Here is a 19,028-nt window from a genome sequence, read left to right on the forward strand (position 1 = left end):
GTTTGCTCAACATGTTAAACTCAGTGGGAATGAAAATTTTATCGACATAACTAGTTTGTCAAAAAGTGAAAAATAACTAACGCTAAAATAAAAAGATTTTTAAGGAAGTACAACTTCCCTCCATTTTCATGCAAGTCTGAGTTAAGATATTTTATAATCTGTGACAGCGCTTATGGTCTGCTTCAAAACCTGTCTGACATGTCTGACATTGACATCTGATCTGATCGGATTGATGTTGTCATTTCTCGTTTAAAAAATTACATCTCTGATAAAATATTGATCATTAAATAAGAATTAAAATAATAAAGTAACATAAAACGGGTTAATAATTAAAGGAAACGTTTCGAGCTGAATTTTTAGAACATTAAAAACCTATAAAATTTGTAGAGACATAGTTTATTTTAAACATGACTGAATTGAAAAGACGAAATAAAAAGTCGATATCTAATGAAAAAAAAGATAACGATTCCATCAATACGAAAGAAAAATCGTAAGACCTATTAACCTTTTGTATTATGAAGATCTTGAGACATTTGATTAATTTGGATTATTTTTTTTTTCAGGAAATTAAGCAACTTACCTTTAAGAGTTCTTTCAAGAGTAGTAGTCATATTTTCACTACTCACAATAGTTTATTTTAGTTCTAAAAATGACCAAACAATAACATTTGCCAGACAAACAGACATACTGGCCGGAAAAGGTCAAATTATAGATTGCTCAGAAAAATATCTCAAAGAAATAAATAAATATGAGGGTTGCTTTCCCAAAGAGTGTAAGAGATTTGTGACAGATAAAGTAATTTCAGAGAGTGAATCATTGGAATTACTGCAAATAGCTAAGAGAGGTCTTAAATATGGAAGGTCTTCAGGTGGGGCCTCTATCTTAGATCTCCACAGTGGAGCATTATCCAAAGGACAACACTTTGTTAATATTTATAAAAGAGATGATATGAAAAATTTATTTACTGAAACTGACTTCAATTTGTTTAAGGTAAACAAGTCTTTCCCAGAATGATTACTGTCATTAAACAGTTAAAGCTTATTGTTAAAATAAAACATTTCTTTCTAGGTGGTGAAAGAAAAAATTAAATTTGCCATTGCTCATCATTTTGGTGTATTACCTAGCAAAATTTATTTAACACATCCAACATTTTTCTCTGAAATTAATCCTAAAAATGCAGTTACCATACATGATGAATATTGGCATCCGCATGTTGACAAAGTAAGTTGATTTTTAGTTAAAAAAAAATCGGGGGGGGGGGAGGTTATGAAAAATAGATGTTGGCCGATTCTCAGACCTACTGAATATGCTCACAAAATTTCATGAGAATCGGTCAAGCCGTTTCGGAGGAGGATGGCAACGAAAACTGTGACACGAGAATTTTATTTATTAGATAGTAGTGGAACCTAGCCTAGAATGATGATTAATTTTTGGAGTGTTACTTAAATAAATTACAAAAACTAAGGAATAATGTCATCAAAGTTACTGTTTAATAGTTATAGTATCTTCATCCTAAACTTTTATTATTTAATTATTTATGAAAAGATTAGAAAATAATTGAAATGTTTTGATTTTCCAGGAGACTTATAAATCATTCCATTATACAACTCTACTTTATTTAAGTGATTACAGCAAAGACTTTAAAGGTGGCAGATTTGTGTTTGTAGATGAGAATCATAATAAAACCGTAGAGCCAAGATTGGCACGGTTAAGTATTTTCACAAGTGGTGCTGAAAATCTTCATGATGTGGAGAAAGTCACATCGGGCACGAGATATGCAATGACAATATCATTCACATGTGATAAGAACTACGCTATAGAAGATCCAAGTACCAAAAAATATAGTAATTAATAATCATAAATGTAATTTTTATTCAAATTCATAGTAATTTATAACTGTAAATAGTTAAATTTCAGATTAAAATTATGCAAGTTATGTGCTAATAATTGCGTTTTAATAAATTACTTGTGTGATGTGGTTATGACTTAAGTTTTAAGACAAAATTATATATTTATACAAAGACTTCAGTGTGGGAAAAAGGACAATTTAATATTCTAGTCAATTTTAAACCCAACCTTTTGACTAAGTAACTTTCTTAAATATCTATATTATTGGCCTAAAAACTTTGTGGCGGGTAAATTAGTAAGTATTTCAAATTAAGCGCCTTCTTTGGTCATTTCCATTGGTCTGTTTTTGCAAAAATTAAAATGGTCAAAACATTACAGACGATTGCACTGACGGGTAAAAATAAGTAACTGTGGCTGAATTACAGGCAAATTATATTTTATTAACGCTTTTTTTTAAATACTTTTCTATGTTCTTTGCTTTCCGGGTTTTACCATTTTTTTACATATGGTATCATTCCTAAGTTCGGTTCGAATATTTCATCTGTGGTATTTGTTATTGGTTGAAAATTCGCACAACGCAAAAGAAAAATAAAATAATTGCGTATGTTTCACATGACTTATTATGTCGTTGTATGAAAAAAACACAAAAACAAATACAAGAACATTTTGGGATTCCTTTTAGTTAAATTCCAGTGTAATTTAATGTTTTGTTTAGAAGTGTAAATCATTTTAGTGTGTTATTTTGCATATACATTGCGTGACATTTTGTTTCCTTTCGATTCTATAAATATTTTATTAAAGCAAAATGGAGATGAATATTATTGACCACAGCGATTCTGATTCTGGAGAAAGTTGGACAATTCTGGAACCCACGCCTGAATGTACTGAAGGAGTATTGCAACTTTCACAAAATACGAATGAAAGGTAAATAGTAAATAAATACGCCTTATTTTTTTTTTGTGGAAATAAAAAGGCTTTATTATTATTATTATTGTTTTGACTAAAGGCAAAAACAAAAAATCTGTATTTGTACCACAAAACTTTATATATTTCTAATTTATGTATCATTAAAGATTAAAAATTATTTAACGGGGTTTGTATGTATTTAGCGCATTTTATGTCTACTATGATTACGGTTTTCTAAAATTTAGCGCTTTTAATTTTTTTATTACTAATGAAATATTGCAACACGGCGGAAATATACATTTAAACAATTTTTGGTCCATTTATTCATTGTTTAAATAAATTTATGTTTGACCATCTATTTACCTTGACATATTCTTGCCATTTTACTGAGGCCATCCGTAACGCAATACACTTGTTTTTATTACAAAATACGTATTATTTGTTCCACATGATCAACTTGACTTAAAAAAAATATTTGGTAATTTTTTTTTAATATCATTCTGGGTTTACAGTGACACTGATAAAATTGCCATTTTTATAACTTAATCTTACTTATATTATAAATGCGAATGTTTAGATGGATGGATGGAAGTTTGAAGGTATCTCCAAAACAGCTCAATGGATCTTTATCAGATTTGGCACACATGTAGAATATAATCTGGAAGAACACATAGCCTACTTATAAAGTTTTTTTTTTATTTCACAAGGACAGAATCATAGGCGACAGCTAGTATTGATATAAAAATTGACTGAGTGATGTGTTTTGAATTATTCACCTTGAGGATTATAGCACTGTCATTGACTCTGGGGTTTTCTCTTTGGATAAAAAAAATTATTACACAGTATAAAGTCACTATGTTCCTTTCAGGTTTCCAACTTTGATCAAAGAAAAAGACGAAGATACTGATGGCATATCAGTTATCAGTGACAGTGACCATGAGAGTCCGACACAACACAAATGCATAGATGACAACTACACCACAGAAGATGAAATGTTACTGGACAAACATGATCCCATGCATGCAACAGATGTGACACAAATTACACACTTTAATGAAAACATTGATAAAGCTTCAAGAGATGACAATGATTATATCATGGAAAGTAATGGTAAACTTAAAACATATGTTCACAGAAGAAATAAGAGATTAAGTACTGTTCTTAATGTTATCATGTTGGGAAGTGTTATCACTGCTGCAGGAGTGGCAATTGGACACATGTGGGGTGCCAAAAATGATTGTACCATGCACCATACACCTTCTGTTAATAAAATTTTATCCAATTTATATAAACTGCAAGAAGAAAATGCTTATTTAAGAAGTAAATTGAAAGAGCTAACATTTATGAATAATATACAAATGCAACACCAAAAGTCACCAATCAAACGCTGCAAGAAAGTCTTTGAAGAACCTTTGAATAGTAATAATCCTAATAAATACACTAAATGTATTGATGAACACCCTATTGAACATGAAAAAGTTTTAGATTCTCATTTGATAGAACCATCATTTGAAAAAGAGTTTTTGGTTGACTTGAACAAGCTTAAAAACATATACAAACAAAATAAAAGCTGGTTGGATGAAGAAATTGCAAAAAGAATTAAACATGAGCGACAGCAATTGAAAAACAATAAAATTCAGATAAAACCGGAGAAAACTAATACAGTTGAAGAAGAGAATAAAACAATACTAGCTGAAGACACAAAAATACTACACAATGATAATAAAGACAATTTAATGTTAGTCTCAGAAACCTTTTCTATTGATTCCATTGATGACCAAAAGGAATTAACTGGTAATAAGAAGATTTCATATGCAGATTCCCTGAAATCTGAAAAGAATAAAAATATACAAAAGCGTGAGGTTGATAAAAAAACGGAATACAATGAACATGTCAGCAAAAAAAGAGTAAGGAAAATCTATGAACCTAATCTGCAAATTGTTACAAGTGAAGAAGAAATTAAAAAGGATGACAGATATAACTGTCATAAATGCAGATATAATAAGAGAAAGACGGAAAAATGGCGTAGAAAGCAAAAAGGACGCAGTAGACAAGAACAGTTTGATATAAAAGGTCTACTGAAAGATTATGACAATTCCCAAGCATTTCCAGAAAACCAATATATAGATTTAGATAAAAAACAGCCAGCGAATGATGGTACGGAAAAAACTAAATTTGAAAATCCAGATAACTTAAAAGATAGCAATATAAAATTGAAAGAGAAGCCAAATAAAAATTTGGAAAAAGATGAAAAAATTAACTGGTACGAAAAAAGAGCGACGCTAAGAAAAGAATACAGAAATAGACTCCAACAGGAGTTATTTGGTGAGAAAAGTTTAAATAATTCCGCATGGTACTTTCGTCGTATGAAAAAACGTGAACAATGTAGAGCCAAGGCAGGCAATGATACCCACAAGAAAACTTCTAAACTTAACATGAATTTTAAAATAAAATATTAAAGCATTATACTTTCACGTCAATTTTAATATTTCTTTTTTTTTTAGCAGAAATTCATTGTAGTTTCATACAATATAGGTGTTATTTAGTTAGCAATAGAATTATTTGAATATAAAGTTAGTTAATCTAAATAACTTATGGTTCGATCATTTATAAATTGTCTAAAGTATATTTTTATAGACTCCCAACCAGCTTGTTTCATGTTGTACTATTAGGATTAATAACTTTGTTACAATCTATTAGCCATTTTTTAGTCTATTTTGCACATTTTCTCATATATTTTTCACAAGATTTAAGGTACATTTTTTCCTTACGGATTCATACATCCAGTGATATTATAATTAAGTTTTCTTTATTTCAAAATTATTAAGCAATAAAACAATATGTGAAGGCAAATATGTTTTATTTAGACACATAAAACATGAGTATGGTTACATTATATTAATGACAACTTAAATTATCATAAAATTAAATCTTAATCATCACCGATCGCACCACTGAATACCAAGTTTATAGCAGCATTTACATCACCTGAAAACAAAATAAATATGTTGCAACATATACATTTTTCAAATATCTTGTCTGCTCGGAACATCTCAAGAGTCCCTGCTCAGTAAACATTTTAAGGTGTAAAGAGACAGGGGGAACGGCACTGCACTGCGAGCAACTAAGGTCAGCTCCCAAGATATTTATAAAGTATGTCAAAAAATTACTATTTGTTTGAGATCTATGGAGGAAGACCCATCCATATATTAGTATAATTTAAATGTGTGATTTGTACATTCCATTTTCTTTTTAATAATGGGTTATATTAAAAGTACCTGAGCATATGACTAATGCTCGGATGTTCAAAGCATCATCCATGAGTCCCATTTCGTGCATGTGACTTATTTGAGTTGCATAATTGCCTTGATTTTGTGATGACGCTGAAAAAACAGATTACAGCATAAATTTTCCAAACGCTAGACTATAAAGTAATCAGCAAGTATTAGTCAACATGTCTTGGAAATTTATTATCAAAATGATTGATTACTTATAATTTTTCTTTTAACAAACTGTGTTTCCATTGTCAACATAATATGTTGACACCTTTCTTTATCTTACTAATATTGTAAATCCTAATATTTAGATGGATGGATGTTTGTTTGAAGTTTACTCCCGAACGGCTCAACGGATCTTGATGAAATTAGGCACAGATGTACAACATAGACTGGAAGAACTCATACGTAATTTTTTTTAGTGCGGACTGAATCGCGTGCTACAGCTAGTCTATAATAAAATAGTAACAATTTGCTTCTGTAACAATGTTAATTATGAAATTAACATATACCAATTATATGTCTAAAGGCTAATCAAAGCTGTAACAACCCTTAATCTTCCGCTATTTCGGAAAAAAATCTATTTTGTGTAGTATGAAACTAAAACAACTACTTACTAGCGAAACTTGTCTCAGGAGCGGCTGTGCTTTGTTCACCTGCTCTTGACATAGCCTCAGTCATTGCTTCATTGAACATTTCCGTAGTTATTATAGGAGGTGCACCTAATAATACAAATGCAGTAATCATTAATTTGTCCCGCAATATTTGTAAAAACTTTAGACTATTTTTTATGAAGTTTATTACAACTGCAATAACCCATAATTATATTTGAACTTAAAAAACATTATGCTGTTGATTATGCCTATTGGTAGTGGTCATATGTAACATTAGGTGACTTATGTCTTCTCTGCTTACCCCTCTGGGTTAAAGGCGTGAGTAGATACCTGATCCACTGGGAGTACTGGCTTCTGTAGTGCTAGCACTCCTTGCTGTGCCTCTGCTATCAGCCGCTGCATCCAATATCCTGATTAAGTTCTCTCGGCTCTCTCGGGCATTTGAGGTATTGGTACTAAACGCTGCTTCTGTTGCAGCCTGAAATAAATTTGTCATACTAAAATTTCATATAATATTCCTGTCAGTTTTTATATAGAGGAGCTGTTTGACAAAACTTCAATCACCTTACCTTACCTTAACATAAAATTAATATCTCCCAAATAAAAATATGAAAAACAGAAATATGGAGAATTGACCCCCAACCTTCGCTAGTTGGAGAGGCACCTCAAGAAGAAGATTATCTCCTATAACTGTATTAATATTCCCGAAGCTTGTACCAGTACCAGGGTAATATGTAAAGTCTGTAGTCTTTTTTATGTTATTGGGGGTGGTGGTGTTGGTATAATGTTATTGGTGCTTTATAAAATATATCAACGCTGGAAAGCGTAAACGCTGTAACCCCGAAAGTATGAACTTTACAGGAGAGCCAAAAAATGATAACTCGTGAGCTGATACGCCTACAAGCATGCGGTATTTAACAATGTTGTGTAGTTTGTGCTAACCTATAATAAAATCATTATCGTTTGATAATGGTTGAAATTATTAACGTGTGAAAAACATATTCGCGATTTCAAGGGTTACAGCGTTTATGCTTTCCAGCGTCGATATCTTATTTTCTACTCTTAATTTATAATAGAATAATCCAAAAATATAATAATCAGTTAAGTACCTGTAAAGCAGCAGTCAATTGTTCCCTTGTAATGGTATTCCTCTCACCACTGCCTTCTTCAGTCTCCTCTTCTTCAACATCTTCATCCTCCGAGAGAGCCTCAAGTGAATATGCAAAACCCGATGTTGGTACTAAAAACACAAATAGTCATTTTACTGCAAAACATTTGACTTCTAGTCAATTTAGCTTTATTAGGTCACAAGATATATTGGAACATAATTTCAACTGTGTAATTTTTACCATCAATAATATAAAACTTGTCTGTCAGAACTATCATCAACAACTCTATTTCGTATATCTAAAGCTAAGCACACCTTATAAATTATAACCACAATAAGATACCTGTAATGCTTACCATTTTCATTAGAAGCAGTGTTACGTGAACGCACCAATCTTGTTAGATGTCGCAAAGCTGCAGGTAAGTCAGGGTGAGCGTCAGCACCGCGCCTCATTGTCTCCACATTAGCACCCAATGCAGCAAGGAGTTCCACTTCATGCAATATTGATAATGCCACACAATCCTCGTTTAATGAAGGCAATTGATCAACAACTTCTGCTAGTGTAGCTTCATCATTCAATAACTAAAAGCATTTATAGTTTTATTATTAGATTCTGTGAAGTATGCGTAAGAAACGGTTCTCACGGTTACTTCATGGCTGAAAGAAATGTATGGATGAGTAGTACATACTGCTTAAATATTAATGTGATAAAATCCATAAGATCCTTCACCTGCATTGCTCGTGTCCAGCCCGGTGCATTTGGTGTACAGCCAAGAGTTCTCAATGAAGTGTTCAACTGTTGTAATTCAGCATCGGAAAATGTAGGTGCAGGAGGAGACTTAACTGGGATCTTTTTTTTCACAACATGTACCATTTCACCATATTTAATACCACAATCCTGTAGTGTAGCATCATCTCGGAGAATTTTGCCATGGTGTATTGCTTCTGTAAAGAAAAATTAATTGATAAATGTAAAAAATTTAATTACAAATTTTGATGTTACAATAAAAGAGATAATATTATTTTAAACATCTTACATTTTTGTCTTTTATACGTCAAATGTATTTTACTAACATTATAATTAAGACAGTTTAGATGGATGGGTGGATGGATGTTTGTTATTACTTTTATCCAGAATGGCTAAACAGATTTAGCTGAAACTGGCTAGGTATAGAACAAAATGTGGAAGACCTCAAAGGCTACTAATATAGGTTTTTTTTGCGGACGGAGCAGTTAGTCTGATATAAAAATATTCATTTTTCACAATAACAATGAATTACATACCTAAGGAAGAGGACGGCTCTCTCACTCTTTTCTCCGCCTCCGCTTTTAAGTTTATTACTTTGTTTTCGAGCGTAAAATTATCAAGTTTGTAGCGTTCAATTGGCCCGGGTTTTACTTTTACACCCAAAAATACATACGATTGATTCTCCGATGGTTCCATTATTCAATTTAGGAGATGAAACAGTGACAAAGTTTAATTTAAGAAATCAAAACAATTTTGGAAACACCAACAGTCAGATCTGATTTTAATTATATATCTAGTACGTATTTAAATGATTTAGGTAAAACAAAAATATATTTTTTTCAAACAATTCAAATTGAAAAATAAGCATGTCATGACAGAAAATTGACAAGCAAACCGAAGCAAGTACCAAAAACCAAACAAACATGACACAATGCAAAGAGTAAGAAAGTATAGACCGACAAGGTTATCTGATTCTGAACTGGTAGGCACAAGTCACAAGCAAAAGTTAAACCAAATTATGACAGCTCTCTAACGCCCTCTTTTACAGGTATTCTGGTTTAATCTTAGCCTTAGAATATAACGTATACGCACTAAGAGAATGTATATAGCTGTATCGGTCACTCGAATAAATTACTATAAGTATCACTCAAGTCTATGACACGGTAATAATAATACCGTGAGTGAGAGAGATACAGTTATACCCAATTCCTGCGACGTGACAAAGACAGGGATAACTATCTTCTGTCCCTTTCTGCGTACCAGGCTTTGGGGTTTGTTTGGAACAAAGGTTGTCCCCTACAAACAACCTAGGTTGTCCCTAACAAAGTTTGACATTCGTGCTATTTTTCGAAAATTGTGAGTACTTAGTGGCTGTAATAGTGCAAAAATATTTTGATATTACAGTTTTAGTGACATCAAGTGTATAAAACATGGTATACTGCTGTAATGTTGGTTGTAAAAGCCGTAGTCAGCGAAAAGAGAAAAACATAACCTTTCAATCGTAAGTACTGAAACTACGCACTTATTCACATGTATTCATACAAAATAAGGAAGAAAATACAAACTAGTCTTTACAGTCTTTGTAATAACTAATATGTTAAAATACGGGTAAAATCAGCTAAAATAAAATAGTATTTTTCGAACATTATGCGCCCAAACGCAGATGTCATTTGTGTCAAATAATATACTGTAGATCTGGGAAACAAGCGGCCATATTAAACTTCTTTTCAAATTGGTTGGTTATTACCCGTAAAAATAATACCACCATCTTGTTGTAAAAATTACCCTCAATTTAGGGGAAATAAATTATAGTATGTATAATGTATATAAATGAAACAATTCACATTTTTTATACTATTTTCAACAGATTTCAAAAGGAGTTTTTAATTCTGGTATATGCTGTGTTTTTAAATATTTGATACTTTCTTATCCCGTTGATTTTAAAGAGTATGCTTTTTAATTTGTCCCATGTAAATTTTGTTTCTTAGAAATTACAATAGAATAGTTTAATATTTAGTAGTTTTACATGTAGTGTTCACTGTAATGATATACAGAGTAATTTAAAATTATATGACTATAATATTGGTATGTTTTTTGTAGCTTTTTATGAAGACTTAGGGCTTCGTGCATATCGAAGAAAAATAGGACATCGTTTGAATGCTCGTCTAATGGACCTAAGACTGAAGAGATGCCGCGCTTTGTTGAAGCGGTACGCGGGAAAAAAATATCGGGAAATTCTTTTTTTGGAGTCACTCAAGACATCCTTGATTAAGGCAGCCGCCGATATTGACATGGACCTCGTTCGTGCTGTGATAGACGACTGGCCGAGCAGATTGAAGGCCTGTATGCAAAATCACGGATGTCATTTTGAATAAACTTTAGTGTCATAAGAATCTATGTTTTGTTAAGTTCATTTTGGTATATAAATAGTCACATAATGAATAAACTTGTTTCAATTATTTTATATTAAACATGTGACAGAATTTATGACCTGACTAAGTATTACTAAAAAAATCTGTTTACGTAATCTTAGTCACATAAACAAAAATTACGCATTGTTTTTATATTTATTACGTTTATTAATTATAATTTAATTGGGAATATATAAATTGGTCTATATTAAATTATATCGTAATTATTCATTTTCGGGACAAAACAAATAACTGGTAACCCCAATCCTTTTACTTATATATAGGTATAGTCTATAGTACTCTCTATCTGTCCCTTACGGGTGAACGCGCATGCCATATCTATATAATTCTTCATCTGAGGTATCACTCGCTTGCACAACAAGATGGCGGCGATTTGTGTCTCTGGTTCTCTGTGACTCAAATGTCAAATAATGATCCGAATAGTGCTGTGCTGAATTGTGACTTTCTAATCATGAGATGTGGGTACTTCTAAGAAATAACGTTTAATAGAATAAAAACGCCCTAAGTTAAATGATTTACGTCCATTGAGGCATAGTCCAACTAAACACATTCACGAAATCGTGATTAATTATTGGTTTAAAATTGAAGAACATTCTAAAACAATCGCATCCGTTTATTATGTATAATTTGTAATATAATTTGTAGACATATAATATGAACAATTTTATCATTTATATGTGCATGATACGATTATATCGCATATTATTTGGATATCCAACCATTCAGTTTTTTTACAAAAATCCCGCATACGTTTATAGTAGCGAAAATAAATTAAATAAGAAACCATATTTAATAATAATAATAATAAACTTCTTTATTGTCATCATAAGGAATACAATATTTATGGCATTAATAACAACACAAGCAGAGCTGGGCATTAACTCGTTAATCCGTTAATCGTTAATTAACGAATTTAACATTTTGCTTAACGGATTAACTTTTAAGTTAACTTCAAAAAGTGTTAACGCTTTTGTTAACTTCCGCTAAACTCAACTTCCGTTAATAAAAGTTCGTTAATCGTTAAATTAAAAACTTGGAGACGTGCTGTCATTTTCACTGTCGCTCACAAGTTCAACTATGTTACTTATGTACTACTAAAAAAATAAAATAAATAAATAAATGTTGGGAGAATGTCGGCGACTCGAATGGTGAACGAACGAGTTGATAATTAATATATGTGAAGTTCGCGTGCAAGTGTGATGCATCAGAGCGTTCGGGAAAGACGTGACCAACAGGACAAAATCAAAAGAAGGTTCGAAATAGTATATTTCATTACGAGTATATAAAAGCAAGAGTATGTAATAGCCCACATTCCGAAAGCTCTTAGTCCCTGCAATATGCCACTTTTTGAGCAACTGTATTAAATAACTTTTTACTCGCGCTTTTTCCTTAGCTTTTCCAAACTCGTGCCTTCTCTTTCCCAACTGTCAAAATAATGTCTATTATAAAGAAAAAACCAACCACGAAGTTTTTACAAAAAAAAAATCATTGAAGTTTTTACGATTCATGCAAATGTTTCTTAAAAGAAGCTCCTAATTTGTTACAATATCAGATTTAATGATTTGATTCGATGAATTAGGTAAGGTTTCATTTTATTTCATTTCATTAAATTTCATTTTCATTTCATATCAATAAAAATAATCTACCGGCCGTTTGGGCATAGTTCCCTTTGCCTACCCAGAATAGGTGAAGAAAACAAAAAAATCTCTGTTTGTATTCTTTTACGGTTGGCGCCATTTTTCAAACATTTTAGTTAGTTGAGTTTATTGTGTTTTTATTATTCTATTAAATTGCTTAATTTTTTCGCAGCTGTATTAAAAATAGTTGTTTAGTACACGTGCGGAACTGTCATTACAATTTGTTCCCACTGTCAACTCTCACCTACGGCTGCGCCTCGGCTCGGGTAGACATTTGTCGGAACTCTTTGCAATGACAGGCTTTCCACACTCGTAATGAAATATACTATAATGCATTCATACTTGTCTCTTATACTAATGTGTTATAGAATGTATAGTCAAATTACTATTTTAAAGAAGTGTCGCCACAATAAGTGTAAAATTACTATGTATAATTTTGGTATGGTTAACTGTTAACGATTAACTTTAACTTGCGTTAAATTTTCGAGAATTTAACGCTTTAACGATTAACGAAGTTAATTTTTTAATTAACGAATTAGCGATTAACGATGTTAACTTTTCGATTAACTGTGCCCACCTGTGAACACAAGAATATGACAACAATGGGCTGCAGGCTCAGCGTAGACCGCAAGGCATAGCCTTGTGGGCCTTGTGGAGCTGGTTTTCAGCCTGTGCCGGTGGGCCATGCGCCCGTTCAGAGGTGCCCATCTGCTGGTTTACAACATAAGGAATTTAGTAATACAAACAAAAAAATACATCCTAATATAGAGAATTAAAAAAAAAATTGGTTACTTTAAAATAAAAAAAAATAAAAAAAAATAAAAAGAGCACATTAGCTTTATATTCAAAAAATAGATTAATTATAAGTTTAATTATAAGTTTATTTGTCTACACAATAATTTTTGCTTACTTTTTTATTTATTTATTTATTTATTTTTTATGTACCATTTGTAGAAAATCTTACGTCAGACATTTTCGGGTTGAAAATCAACCCGAGCTTATCCTTTTATTATCAATTGTGACATCACTAATGCTAATCAACTGAAACAGTAACTGTATAACCTAAATTTGCAAAACTGATTTTTTGACAAAGAGTAAATGGCATTAATGGTGAAATGAGTTATCTATTGAATATTGTTGACATTTTTAATTGTCTAGAAGTGTATTTTAAATCAACATCTTGATGATTTCGAAAAGGTAAAATGACTTGAAAAATGAAGAACGGATGTAATGATCAGCTGGAGGCTAAAATAGCCGAACGAGATGAACGAGCTAAGAAAGTTTATCGGTTAGTATAATACTTTTAATGCTACAACTGGATTACTTCTGCTTCGCATTTCTACTTTTCTATTCGTTTATATTTTGTAAATGAACCTTCAATATCGAAATAACTACAAATACATGTCTACCAAGAATACTTCGAATAAAAACGTGTCAAATTTTGCAGGTATGTGAGTGATGTGTCGAGACGTATTGGGGAAGCAACAGCTCAATGTACAAGTCTATCGGATTTGTTTACAACAAATATCGAAGTACAGAGACAAAAACTGCGTGAAAATTGCGAAAAACTATTTTTTTGCGACCCTTTAAACTATGGAAAGAAATCGCTCGAACTGCTATGGCGAAAAGTTTACTATGAGACAGTGTGTGCTGCAAAAAAGTTTAGGGAGTCCAATAATCAATTTGATGGTTATTTATATACTCATATCATGAGTGGTATTGGACATTTTCATCACATCATAACAAGAATAGAATGTGAAATGAAAGTGAGGATTAAAGAATTGGACTATACCCCTTTAGATGCTGATGAAGAGAACGAAGATATAAAAGAAAAGATTCATGAAGATGAGATGCAATTCGCTAAATCCACTCTTTTTTCCTGCTTGATTTATCTGGGTGATCTATCCCGCTACCAAGCTGAAATGTCCAATGCTTTTGATCCTTCAATCGCAACCCGTTACTATTTGCAAGCTGCACAAATAGATTTGTCATCAGGCATGCCATATAACCAGTTGGGGAATTTATTCCTTGACAAAAATTACAATTTGGATTCAGTTTCACATTATATCCACTGTTTGAGCTCTGTAACACCGTTTGAAGGAGCTATTGGAAATTTGCTAAAAATATTTGAAAAGAACAATCAATTTCTAGAAACAATCAATGACTCGGAGACATGCACACAAACTGAACATATTCAAAATACTATTGCAGAGTTTCTTTCTCTCACTGAAATATGGTTTCTTGGCAAAGATGATACTAATGTTCCTAAGTTGTGCAATAATATAGCACAAAAGCTTAAAATTGGAATGGATTTTAATGTAAACCCTTTACCAGATATTAATAAGAATTACACTGAACATATGCAGGCTTTTGAAGAAGAACAAATTAATCCATCATATTTAAATTCTAGTATGATTCACAACATTGTTGAAATATGTTTATTCACAAATGCAAAACTGGTTGAAACAGATGAACCTAAGGCTTTTGCTTGTAAAGCTTTTACTTTAGCCTTTTTAGCCCAGCTGTTGCAAAAGTTACATAAGCATTTGGAGTCCCTGGGATTAAAAAGTCCAGCATATCAATATAGACCGAGAGTTCAAATACAGCAACTAACAGAAGGTGACAAAAATGTATCTGAAGAAGTTATTAAACAAGAAGATACTGTGATTCTAAATGGCAATAAAAATAACAATAATGATATTAAAAATGAAGAACACTTAAAAGACAAATCAGATACAGAAGAACCAAAACAATTGAATGGAGATGCAAAAATCAAAAAGACTTTGAGCAAACGAAGGAGGCGACGCCGTATTATGTCTTCTGGGAGTTCTGATATCACCGATGGAGATACTGAAAGTAGTGAAGAAGATACAGATAAATCGGAATCAGAGGATGAAATATCCGATTCCACATATGAGTCAGATGATAACTCTAAAAGTGAAGGCTCGATTTGCGACGAAACAGATAGTGAGGATATTCCACTGAATGGCAATGATGATAGCCAAAAAGAAATTAAAGAAACCACAGTAAAGGAGTTAATTATGAAATCAGATGAGAATAATATAAAAAGTATCCAAGGTGTTGAAACTAAATTAGATATTGAAGGGATTCAAAATTTTCTAAGGGGTGATAATTTCTTGTCCAGTATAAAATTATTATTAGATTGGGTACTTTTAGAAAAAGATCTTATACTTTCTTGTGGTGACAGCGGAGAATCACTGTTTCAGTGTGTTGTGGATTTGTTGAATATATTTCTACACTATTTTAACTATAAAAATCATGATAAATATCCGAATGAAGATTGTAAAATCTTAAATTATGCAAAAGTTCTTGTTAAAAAATTGAAACTTGAATATAAGACAATTCCATTGCCTGAAGATATCAATTTGCGTGGTACAAATATTTGTAAATTTGATAAAGATGCAGCTGAATGGCAGTTATTAGTAAAATACAAACCTACAGTTTATGAGGAAAATATAATTAGAATACTCAATTTCATTGACTTTGGATACCAGATTGCCAAGATAGTGCCAAGGATAAGATTTAACAGATCCATGAAAATATTCTATTATAAAAAGAATTTACCACCTAAAATCATCACAAAGGTTAATCATAAGAAAAGCAGAGAATGGCACAATTCCAAAAAACCCGTAAGTACTTGTTTTAAAACCGGAGCTTTATCTCATTATCTGGTCTACATCTTTCCTTTTCTAAAGAAATATCCCTTTTTGGAATTTTGCATCTTCTATATAACTGGCTTTGTTTTAATATTTTTCATGAAATGATTTAATATTGTTTATCTCAAATCTAATGTAATTATTATGTTATTATTTCAGTTGGAATCGCGGGAAGGTGGTCTACTCCGACGTCTGGGTCGTCTTTGGCTGGTTTCTCAAGTAAAAGAACTGGAGCGTACAGGAACTACTCCCGCACCGTCTCTGCTAGCTTTAGACACCGCTTCACTGTACAAACATTTAAAGAGGGTGAAGCAGTTATTGAGAACAAGGAATTTCATATTTCTGGTACCCACTGTTGGTAAGTCTCTAAACACAATCATTAGCATTTCGGATAGAAAAAAAATGTGTCATTTAGAAAAATCCAGCTCAAACTTTATTCGCCAGATGAAATACGGAAAAAAACATTTATATTCTGTTACACTACTTCGTCAATCTTTGCTCTTTTGTAAAAATTTATTCATTTAGTATTTCTTGACAAAAATTATATATGATAATGATCTGGTTACAGTTTTACAAGAATTGGACGAATTGAAACGGGAATGCAGTTCTGCGAGAGACGCAATACGTTGGCTGGAAATACAACTGAAGAGTGGATCGCGATTCCTTAAGACTCAGCGGCCTGGCCAGTTTAAACCACTGCCACTATTAAAGTACCCTCGAAAAGTACCTCCACACGTGCATAACTTCATCCAGATATTGGAATACTGCAACCATTTCATAGAGGAAGAGAAGCAAAGTCAAATTGGTGGGAATGGAGATCCTGATAATTCCATCAATTTGAAAACATCTTCTCTACTAATACTGCTGGTCGGTGAGGAACCTGGATCTAATGACGAACAGTTCAAAGAGTTCAGTATGACGGGCGCGGCGCAGTCTGCCGGCATTTCCGTAGAGTACATAGGTGACTTTTACGCAAAATGGCGGCAAACTATTCATAAGAGCGGCAAGAAAAGATGAAGGATTTACATTCAATCTCCGGTCTCGATTGCAATGAGTTAGATAGAGGAAGGTGACATACCTCTGACATAATACCATCTGGTAACGATTGACAACGATAATAACACGCGCGATAGCATCGGTCGTATAAACGATTAATATGAGACGAACGAGAATACGTTCGCTTTCTAGATGGAATATATTTTGAGGGTCGCTTTAATGTTTTTATTTTTTCGATATCAGTGCGTCGTTTATACATTGGTGTCTATATTGAGTCCGTATATTGTACGACCCGATAATGCACGGCCCAATAATTCATGTACAAACAAACCTTTGTTTGTACATGAATTATTGGGCCGTACATTATCAGGTCGTGCATTATCGTGGCTGTGCATTATCCAGACCGTACCGATATTGTACAGCCACGATAATGTACGACCTGATAATTGGCGACCACTGGTCACGGAATATTAGGCCGTGCTTTACTTATACACGAATTATTTGGCTGTACATTAACGGTACGGGGGTGATATTGCACGGCCCGATAATTCATGACCACTTCCCTGATTGGTCAGCTCACCTGGTCTCTTATTGGTCAACAGATTATTCTGTCATTTATGGTTTGTGCCTCGTTTAGATTGGGATGAAGAAAAGAAATTTTGTTGCCACTATAACAAAAAATGTAACACAAATTATAACAAATACTTAAAAAATAATAAATTTGATTTAACGCAGTTTGATAGAATTTGGTTAGGAATTACACACTGTAAATTACTTAAATAATGTTTATTATTAAACTAATAAATTGATTGAACAACAACGTAAAATAATAAAATTAAAATTCTATCTCGTGCACATATTTCTTCTCTACTGTTTTAAATATATCTTCCTTATAGAATCAACCTAATAGTGCAACAACCTCTTTCGATCCTCAAGAAGATCCCATTCACAACACTCCACCTCAATTTAAGACTGCACTAAATTTCTGAAGCAAGAATACCAATCTTTTAACAGACATATCGATGTAATAAATAAACGGCACACCAAATATATTGATTTTATTTCATTAAAAATTACAGTGACAATGTCAACGTAACAATTTCTAAATATAAAAATTATGAAAAATGCAAAGGTTGAAATAACACCACATCACCACCTTTAGGATCGCCGAAGAGAAGTAGCTTCATCGTTTCACACAACTTCATTACCTCCTGCAGGTTCTGAATTTTCCCGAGAAGAGTGCTCCGTCTACTGTTCTACGAGGATGTTTAAAGAATCTTTCATGCGGAAGCATTAATGATGGTGCATAATAATGATCTGATGGAACTGCTGGTAAAACATCCTCCCAATGACCTACGTCACGATTCCACAGACGAACCAAACACACAAGGATTCGACACTTCTTTAGACGACAGTTTCTAATATATGGTGAGGTTAATGTAGAGAAGTAACCACTGAACTCCAGTTGAAAGACATCTGAGAGTTTGAGAAAATTGTACGACCTTATCGGTCTTCACGTCGAGGGAGGACGTTGATGTTACTGGCGAGAGACGTGAGACAATGAATGACAATGACAAAAGAAAGGAAGAAAATCATATTGAAATAATTAAATAAAATTACTATGACGACTTGGTTGTTTATTTTGATTATTGTTAAAAGGAATGTTGTAAAAGTTTAAAATAAAGTTTTCGTTTGCATTATCGAAGATTATAGTGTGCCCAAGCAGTCCGTCTTTGAGTGAAGACGATGCTTTATCGCGGCAACAGCAGCTCGAATTTTTCGCCGTA

General features: G+C 32.5%; 4 protein-coding genes across 4 annotated transcripts; 3 read left to right on the forward strand and 1 right to left on the reverse strand.

Moving 5' to 3' along the window:
• The first annotated feature begins 288 nt into the window (after positions 1-288).
• On the forward strand, positions 289-1,852 carry LOC106718416 (2-oxoglutarate and iron-dependent oxygenase domain-containing protein 3). The gene is made up of 4 exons (XM_014512491.2): positions 289-490; positions 564-990; positions 1,069-1,221; positions 1,580-1,852. Exons 1-4 carry the CDS (start codon positions 408-410, stop codon positions 1,850-1,852), a joined length of 936 nt encoding a protein of 311 aa, XP_014367977.2. The 5' UTR covers positions 289-407.
• A 627-nt stretch (positions 1,853-2,479) lies between these two features.
• Positions 2,480-5,262, forward strand: LOC106717899. Its single transcript, XM_014511858.2, has 2 exons — positions 2,480-2,772; positions 3,623-5,262. The coding sequence occupies exons 1-2, from the start codon at positions 2,654-2,656 to the stop codon at positions 5,211-5,213; spliced, it is 1,710 nt and encodes a 569-aa protein (XP_014367344.2). The 5' UTR covers positions 2,480-2,653; the 3' UTR covers positions 5,214-5,262.
• Positions 5,263-5,597: 335 nt separating this feature from the next.
• On the reverse strand, positions 5,598-9,338 carry LOC106718151 (ubiquitin-like protein 7). The gene is made up of 8 exons (XM_014512165.2): positions 9,036-9,338; positions 8,482-8,696; positions 8,108-8,333; positions 7,753-7,883; positions 6,974-7,121; positions 6,647-6,751; positions 6,033-6,137; positions 5,598-5,742 (listed from the first exon to the last, which is right to left on the reverse strand). The coding sequence occupies exons 1-8, from the start codon at positions 9,193-9,195 to the stop codon at positions 5,687-5,689; spliced, it is 1,146 nt and encodes a 381-aa protein (XP_014367651.1). The 5' UTR covers positions 9,196-9,338; the 3' UTR covers positions 5,598-5,686.
• A 4,278-nt stretch (positions 9,339-13,616) lies between these two features.
• LOC106718997 (protein SMG5) lies at positions 13,617-17,495 on the forward strand. The gene is made up of 4 exons (XM_014513228.2): positions 13,617-13,856; positions 14,016-16,218; positions 16,405-16,603; positions 16,814-17,495. The coding sequence occupies exons 1-4, from the start codon at positions 13,783-13,785 to the stop codon at positions 17,260-17,262; spliced, it is 2,925 nt and encodes a 974-aa protein (XP_014368714.2). The 5' UTR covers positions 13,617-13,782; the 3' UTR covers positions 17,263-17,495.
• Positions 17,496-19,028: the final 1,533 nt, after the last annotated feature.

The sequence above is a fragment of the Papilio machaon genome, chromosome 20 (assembly GCF_912999745.1).
Source record: "Papilio machaon chromosome 20, ilPapMach1.1, whole genome shotgun sequence".
In the NCBI taxonomy this organism is placed as follows: Eukaryota; Metazoa; Arthropoda; class Insecta; order Lepidoptera; family Papilionidae; genus Papilio; species Papilio machaon.

Excerpts from the sequence above, each read along its gene's own strand:
- LOC106718416 (XM_014512491.2), top strand. The coding sequence starts at position 408 with ATGACTGAATTGAAAAGACGAAATAAAAAGTCGATATCTAATGAAAAA. Across the intron at positions 491-563 it reads ATCAATACGAAAGAAAAATC|GAAATTAAGCAACTTACCTT; the intron begins GTAAGACCTATT and ends TTTTTTTTTCAG. Across the intron at positions 991-1,068 it reads CTGACTTCAATTTGTTTAAG|GTGGTGAAAGAAAAAATTAA; the intron begins GTAAACAAGTCT and ends ATTTCTTTCTAG.
- LOC106717899 (XM_014511858.2), top strand. The coding sequence starts at position 2,654 with ATGGAGATGAATATTATTGACCACAGCGATTCTGATTCTGGAGAAAGT. Across the intron at positions 2,773-3,622 it reads TCACAAAATACGAATGAAAG|GTTTCCAACTTTGATCAAAG; the intron begins GTAAATAGTAAA and ends TGTTCCTTTCAG.
- LOC106718151 (XM_014512165.2), bottom strand. The coding sequence starts at position 9,195 with ATGGAACCATCGGAGAATCAATCGTATGTATTTTTGGGTGTAAAAGTA. Across the intron at positions 7,884-8,107 it reads CACTGCTTCTAATGAAAATG|TACCAACATCGGGTTTTGCA; the intron begins GTAAGCATTACA and ends TTGTGTTTTTAG. Across the intron at positions 7,122-7,752 it reads AATTGACTGCTGCTTTACAG|GCTGCAACAGAAGCAGCGTT; the intron begins GTACTTAACTGA and ends AATTTATTTCAG.
- LOC106718997 (XM_014513228.2), top strand. The coding sequence starts at position 13,783 with ATGAAGAACGGATGTAATGATCAGCTGGAGGCTAAAATAGCCGAACGA. Across the intron at positions 13,857-14,015 it reads CGAGCTAAGAAAGTTTATCG|GTATGTGAGTGATGTGTCGA; the intron begins GTTAGTATAATA and ends CAAATTTTGCAG. Across the intron at positions 16,604-16,813 it reads ATTTCTGGTACCCACTGTTG|TTTTACAAGAATTGGACGAA; the intron begins GTAAGTCTCTAA and ends ATCTGGTTACAG.